A 7,548-nucleotide genomic window follows, 5' to 3' on the forward strand; every position below is an offset into this window, starting at 1 on the left:
AAGTAGCTTAACCTCCTTGTTTTAAAAAGGTGTAATAAAAGGATATCATAATTATGGTTTGGGCTTAACTCAGGTACACTTGGAAATCCTGAGGGTTTTCCTGGAGCTTTGCATTCCCGTAGAACTTCAGCAGAAACCGTCGGGCTGCGGGGGAAATTTTGTCTCGTGATGCAGATTTGGGGCAAGATTATAAATGTCTTCACATTCATTCCACAGCTACAGCGCCTATGCACCTCAGCCAGCCCAAGGATATGCACAGACCACCCAGGTAAAACACGGGAAGGGGGTGGAATTCCTGCTCAATCACCTGTTTTCCAGGAAAACACGCAGCCGTGAGAAACTCCAAGCGGCAGTGTCGAAATCCGTGGTTTAAAGTTGTCTTGGAGTTTCTCCCCCCAGCCCAAAGTGCTTTTTTAAAAGTGGAAATAACCTCAACAATCCCCCCCCTTTATTTTTTTTTTTGGTTAATTTATTCAATGCTGATCCCAGAAAAGCCAAATTCTTGGTGTATGTTTGACACCACCACGTAGGTGGGTGTTGTAATCAGAGGTGTAGGAGAGAAAAAAACTGGGGAAAAAAGGGTGGAATTGCCTTTTGGGAGATGGCAGAATTGGACAAAGGAGGAGGAGGGAATACATTTCTTTTTCCTGGAGTTTTGATTGCTATAGCTGTTCATACTCTCAGTTGGCTGGACTGCAAAATAATGATGATCTTTAAGAGATTAACTTAATGCTTATTTTTAACCTTTAGAATCCAAGTTACTACAACCACATTTGTCTGCAAACTCCAAGTATGTTTCCAAAGGTAAATTCCTGTCCTCAAAAAGTGCTGTAGGCTTAATTTTCCTTCCCAAGAGGAGGAAGGCAGGCTCAGTGTGGGCTGAAAGGAAGGTGATGGTGACTTTTATTTTAAATTAAGCTCTTGGAGACAACAACTGGAAGAGCTGCTCCCAGTTGTAGGTGAGGTGGAAGGTGGGAGCAGGATGGCAAGGCTAGGAACAGGAGGCCTCAACAACTAAAACCAGCTAATTAAACACCTAACCAGCTAATTAAACACCTAACCAGCTAATTAAACCCCTAACCAGCTAAACTCAGCTCTAGGCACGTGTCCATGGGGAGTTTGCAGCATTCCCTGCCTCTTGGTGTAGGGAAATTCCAGGGACAGGGATGTGTTCACGTGGTCAAGGCTTTCCTGCTCCTGGTTCAGACCTGTGCCCTGAGTTCAGGAAGGCTGAATATCCCAAGAGATTTCAGCTCCAGGTTCCCCAGAAGTCTGAATCCCTGGAAATTAAGGCTGTTTCCATGGCACTCCTCGAGCTGCATCCAGAGTTTTATCCTAAGCCAGGAGCTGTTGGGAGCTTGCTGGTGCCTGGAGCATGAGCTGGCAGGGCATGGCTTGGGCAGCTGGTGACACTGCTGGGCACAGCTGCTTCTCTCCTTTCCTCAGTGATTTTCAAGCTGGATTTGAGAGCAAAATCAGGGAATGGGTGAGGTGAGAGCTGATCCCTGACTCAATGCACAGGCACCGGGATGGGAGTAGCACCGCTGGGATACTTCGGGTGTTCCTGTGGATCCATCCTTCCATGCCTACACCAACTCCCATTTTTCAAATTAATGGCTGATGGGCATGAAAAATACTCCAAATAATTTAATTGAAACCTTCAGCAGGTTTCTTTTAGCCAACACCAAAGCAGTTTTACACTGAAGTGACTTTTGCTTCGTGCAGTTCCGCCCTCAGAGCGCTCCCATTCCCGTATTTCAGGTTAACCCTGGGATGGTGCCTGTGAGTGCTGGTGGTAATTGTGAGGAGCTGGGAGCTTTCCTGTTTGCTTTCCACAGAGCAGAGGTGTGTGGTGACAATGTCAAGAGCCTGTTTCTTCAGTCTTGGCAGGGAAAAACCACTCCATAACCTCCTTGCAGAGCTGACCCGGAATTTCCCGCAGCACTTAAACTTTCACAGCAGCCTTGGCTTTGAGAGTGCTGAGCAACTGCAATTCCTGAGGGTCACTTGTGCTCATGGATTGAATCTGTGTCCTTTTGGAGCAGACCTACGGGCAGCAGAGCTACGGGACCTACGGGCAGCCCACCGACGTCAGCTACACACAGCCCCAGACCACGGCGACGTACGGGCAGACGGCCTACGCCACGTCCTACGGGCAGCCCCCGACAGGTGAGAGGGGCCTGCTGGGCTGGGCTCAGCCTGGAGACCCCCCTTGGGCTGGGAAAAGGCCTTTCTATCATCTAGGACAATCCTTGCCATGGGCAGGGCACCTTCCACGGGTTGCTCCAAACCCTGGGCAGCCCCGGACACCTCCAGGGATGCGGCAGCTGCGGCTCTGGGTAACCTGTGTGATAGGGAAGGATTCCTTCCCAATCTCCCATCCAGCCCTGCCCTCTGGCACTGGGAAGCCATTCCCTGGGTCCTGTCCCTCCATGCCTTGTCCCCAGTCCCTCTCCAGCTCTCCTGGAGCCCCTTTAGGCCCTGGAAGGGGCTCTGAGCTCTCCCTGGAGCCTTCTCCTCTCCAGGTGAGCACCCCCAGCTCTCCCAGCCTGGCTCCAGAGCAGAGGGGCTCCAGCCCTCCATGGCCTCCTCTGGGCTGACTCCAGCAGCTCCACGTCCTTCATGGAATGGTTTTGGCTAGGAGACACCTTAAAGCTCACCCCATTCCCCCCCTTCCACTATCCCAGGCTGCTCCAAGCCCCGTCCAACCTGGCCTTGGACACTTCCAGGGCTTGGGCAGCCATGTATAAGCAGGAATAAATGCACTGCTGAATTTTCAGGGCAGGGTTTGGGTGCTGTGGGACCGAGCAGGATGTGCTGTGCTCAGAGCAAAGGCAACAGTCCCTGGCTGCTCCTCAGCCCTTCCCTTCCCTGACAGTCCTGTCACTGGCAGTGACATGTGCCTGTTCTGATCCTGCACCTTCTCTTCCTCATCTTGTGCTTCCCACAGTGGAAGGGACCAGTCCAGGTTGGACAATGCTGCTCACTCTTGCATGGAAAATGCCATCCCATCCTGTCAGAACTTGAGGTCCCCTTAGGTGGGAACCCTTGAGGTGTCACTTGGTTTTAGTGGCAGAACCCTCGAGTGTCAGAGCTCATGCAGGCAGTGACAGCAGGGATTTGCAAGGCTGCAGTGCTCTTTGCCGTCTTCATGGGTAAAATCCTGACCTCCAAGACCTTTTAAGTGATTCCAACCCCATTATCCCCCCATTTCCTAAAGGATAAACAGCATCCTGCCCTCCACCTTTGCACGCCCCGTGGTGGCTTTGGATTTCCAGAGCAGATACTTGTTCATTGATGCTCTATAAACTCTCCCAGCGTGTTCTTGGAGCTGGAATTTCCTCCAGACAAGTGTCTTAATGTTTGAAACTATTGAGACAATGTTTAATTCATGTATATTCATGTTTATTTAATGTATGTTTGGGTTGAATATTCAGGCAGTTTTGAAAGCAGATTTTCCTCCCAGTGATTCCTTGGGTGCCGTGTCCTGCACATTCCTAAGAGACACATTATAAACATTTCCTAGATGGGATTAAACACTTCCCAAAGCAAGGGAATACCAGGACAGACAGACAGACAGGCAGTGGGATATCTGGCTAGAGAAGCCATTGAGGAATTCTTCACAGGGAAGAGCTGGAGAGGAAATATTCACCAAAATTAAAATATTTACCATCTTTCCATGGCTCAGGAAAATTCCTGCATGTGAGATCCGTCTCCATTAGCCAGTGTCACTGGGGGTTATCTACAGGGCTTTTTCCTTTCATTTAGAACTACCTACACAAAAGCTGGCAGTAAAAAAGGATTTGTGAACTTCCAAAATTCCTTTCTTAGAAATATTTATGTCCCTGTGACCCCTGCAGACTCCAGTCCTGCAGGGATCACAGGAAACTGCTCTGTTCATGTTTTTCCTTCTCCCTTAAGAGGAGATTTGCTGGAGGAATAATAATAATAATAATAGTATCAGGCATTATTTTTTCTGCACAGCTGCTTTTTTTGGTTTGGGTTTTTTTTTTTTGGTCGGCAAAAAAAGCGCTTCATTTTCTTTTCATCCATAAAAAAAACACCAACTCAGGAAGTGGTCAAGCAAAAGATCCTGTCAGCCCTTGGAGCACGGAGCGGGGCTGTGGCAGCTCCAGGCACAGAGCCAGGTTGGATTTATCCTTCCTCCACCTGCCTCTCCTTGAGGAGCCAGAGCTGTGGAAAGGAGACTGCAGCCTCTCCCTCCCTCTCTCCCCCTCTCTCTCCCTGCCTTTCACGCTCAATAAACCCCAGGGCCAGACATTGTCATGCCCTGAGAGACATGAGGTTCTTACAGTTGAATCCCAATCCTGCTTTCCCAAGAATCACCTTTTTGTGCTGCAATTCCTTAAAGCAAAATGCCCTTTTTTTTTTTTTTTTTTTTTTTTTTTGCCTGAACAGCCTGGGGGTTGGGTGAGGTGTTGTTGAGGTCACGGAAATCCGAGGTCTGTGTGGATGGGTGGGAATGGCAGGGATGGATCTGTCCTTCCCAGCCCTTCTTATCCCACCTTGGCCTGACTCCTGGACACCCCAGGGTGGAGTTACCACCCTCCTTCCCTCCCTGGAGCTGTAGGAAGAGGTGTCTTGGAGCCACCCAGTCAACTTTGTTCCAGAGAAAAAAGGGTTTGGGAGCAGCTCCCTCAGGTTAGGGATCACTGGGCACCCTCAGACCTGTGGCTCGTTAATCATTGCAGGGTATTAGCAGGAATTACAGGAGTAAATAAAGAGCATTTCAGTGGCCAGGTGTGGATCTCTTGGAAGTGGGAATTGCTCTCCAAAGCCAGCCAGCCCCTGCTTCCCTTTGCCTGGGAAGTTTGGGGTATGAATATCGACATTTCTAATGGATTTGGAATTAATGAACATGCTCACAGCTGCCATAATGACCCCCAAATATCCCAAAATAGGCTGGAAAGAGAGTGAACTCTGCATCCCTTCTCCAGCCCCTCACTGCTGGGATATACACAAGCCAAGCAGGAGTCAGCTCTCTTCCAGAAGAAATCTCTTTGGAAGGAAGAAACCTCTCTGAATCCAACCTTTTCCAGTTGATATTCTCTGAGGATCAAATCTCACATGCTTCCCTTCCACCTGGAGAATCCCCAGACTTCAGTAAGGGGTTGGTTTGGATCCTTTGAGGGGAATTTAGACACTTTAAGCAGGTTATTATTTCTCCTGTTACTTTTTTCTTTCAGCAGCTCTTCTGCTGAGTCGACTTTTATCTTCCTAGCTGGGAGGGGATGAGAGAGCAGTGATGAAATAGAAATGCCACCCTCAAAACCACAGCCCTTGAGGGTTCCCAGAGTGTCTAAACTGGCCTTGATTTGTAATTTAGACCAGTGGGGTGGTAAATCACTGCCTTTCCTTTGGGACAAACCCCTCCTGCTGAGCACACTCTTCCACGAGTGAAATGCTCCATCTAGAGCTGAAGCTTTAAAATTCCACCTCTTTTTTTTTTCCCCCTCCTCCCTTTTTATCCTGCTGCCTGTGCAGAGCCAGGTGTTAGCAAAGCTTTTTGCTCCCAGTGACAGCACTGGGAAAGGGGGCCCAGCTGTGGGAGGAGCATCCTGGGGCTCCAAATCCAACGGGAACAGCCCAGGGCAGGGCTGTGGCTGCAGCACAGGGGCTGCAGGCTGTACTTAGCCTGTTTTAGTGTGTGGTCAGGCTCTGGCCAGTTAAAATAAGGGTTTATTTAACTCCTGGGATCAGTGCTCCCTGTGGAATTGCTGTCTTGCCTCACATTGAAGTGTTTGGACTGCTCAAATTTGCCCAAGGCTTTAGAAATCCTCCCGTTGGGCACGATCCCCTTCACCTTCTCAGCAACAGAGAGCAGCAAACAGGAATAATGACCATGAAAACTGATTTTCTACTGATTCCTACAAGTTATTCCCCAGTGGGAGTCCAGTTTACATTCCCAGGTTGGCAGCCCTGGGATGGGGATGGGTTGGGTGCCAGGGGTAGGAAGAGGCAGGAGTGGGCAGAGTATCCAGGCTGGCCTTGTGTCTTCATCAGGATCCTTTTTCACCAAAAAGCTGAACTTTGCGTTGGGGTTTTTTTGTTTTTTTTAATTAATTTGCTGTGCAAACTTCCTCCCCTCGTCCTGTTGCTCTTTCCTGCCTGCTGGGAAGGGCCCTGGCAGGGTGGCAGGACCGGGAGGTGCCTCCTGGCAGCGGCGCGGTGCCCCATGAGGGCACGCCGCCTTCTGCTGCTGCAAGTGGTGTTTGCCTTGCAAATGAAGGAATTGGAATAAAATGCTGCAGCCCAGTTTGCCTAAAGGAAAAGTGTGTCACAAGGCTCCCGTGTTTATTGAAAATCAGAAGTGATGGAGAAGCTGTTGCCCTCACTGATCCCAGCCGTGAGACCCGTTGGCGGCTCTTTTTGCTCATTTTTTTGGGGTCAGATTTAACAACGTTTTTATTGCTAGTTTTCCATCTTAAGTCTCATATTCTTAATTTGAAAGCTTGCTGGGAAGGTTGTTAGGAGCAAAAACCCGCTGTGTTAATGCCAGCTCACCTTTGTGACAAGGCAAGTGGCCACTGAATTATACAGGAGCTGGTTTGGGATGTTGGATATTGTAAAACTGGTCAAAAGGAAGTCTGGGAGCTCTCGGCTTTTGCCCTAAACCAAACTGAAATTCTGAGAAAAGGGAAGGTACATAAGACATCAGGAACTGCCTGATGTGTCTCTCTTGACCTTTTTCTCATGTGAAAGCAAATGGAAAGTGCTTTTCTTTTGTTTCCAGCTTTACTGATTTAAAATAAGCCTTCAGAAATGCCTCTGAAAGATTTCCCAGGTCAGGTTTTGTGCCTTTATTTTTCAGAAAAGCTAAAAGGATGGGACTGTACTTGCTAAATCAGTTGGATTTCTTTTACTTTGGAGCTCAAGGGGGGGGGGGTTTGTTACCCTGCCTTTGTCGAGGAGATGCTCCATGTCTCAGCTTACCCTGCCTGAGCTCTGGTTGCTGTAAACAATCCTGGGTGCTGCTCCAGGGGTGGCTTCCAGAAAGCTCCTGGGAGTGGGATTTGGGGATGCTGAGGGGCTGGAGGCTGAGGTTTCCCAAGGTGGGGGGGTTCTGTGAGGAAGGCAAAGGGGCAGCGTGGGGTAATGGATGATTTTTGGGTTGTCTGAGGTGGTAAACCTGTGTCTGTGCCCTGGGTCTGGGGGACCTGCAGCACAAGGGCCAGAGTCTGAGGTATTTGGGAAAGCTGGAGAGGGACTTGGGACTGGAGGGACAGGATAAGGGGGAATGGCTTCATGTGGACAGAGAGCAGGGTTGGATGGGATATTGGGAAGCTGAGGTGAGGGAGGTAATACAAAGAAGCTGTGGCTGCCCCATCCCTGGAAGCATCCAAGGCCAGGTTGGACAGGGCTTGGAGCACCCAGCAATAAGTGGAAGGTGTCCCATGGCAGGGGGATGGAGTGAGATGAGCCTCAAACTCCCTCCCAGCCCATGCGGGAATTCCGTGGTTCCCGGCAGAGCTGTGTGAGCTGAGCTGTGTGAGCTGAGCTGTGTGAGCTGTGTGAGCTGAGCTGTGT

General features: G+C 49.7%; 1 protein-coding gene across 1 annotated transcript in view; it reads left to right on the plus strand.

Annotated features, from left to right (window-relative positions):
• The first annotated feature begins 222 nt into the window (after positions 1-222).
• EWSR1 (EWS RNA binding protein 1) overlaps positions 223-7,548 on the plus strand; it is an 18,135-nt gene continuing 10,809 nt past the window's right edge. The window contains exons 1-3 of the mRNA XM_042023116.1: positions 223-268; positions 751-804; positions 2,046-2,169. Of these exons, the coding sequence (XP_041879050.1) occupies positions 793-804; positions 2,046-2,169 (136 nt within the window). The 5' untranslated portion in view covers positions 223-268; positions 751-792. The remainder of the gene's footprint in view (positions 269-750; positions 805-2,045; positions 2,170-7,548) is intronic.

This window comes from Corvus kubaryi, unplaced genomic scaffold, assembly GCF_017639235.1.
Source record: "Corvus kubaryi isolate FWS band 111438036 unplaced genomic scaffold, C.kubaryi_AGA036_p1.0 127, whole genome shotgun sequence".
NCBI lineage: Eukaryota > Metazoa > Chordata > Aves > Passeriformes > Corvidae > Corvus > Corvus kubaryi.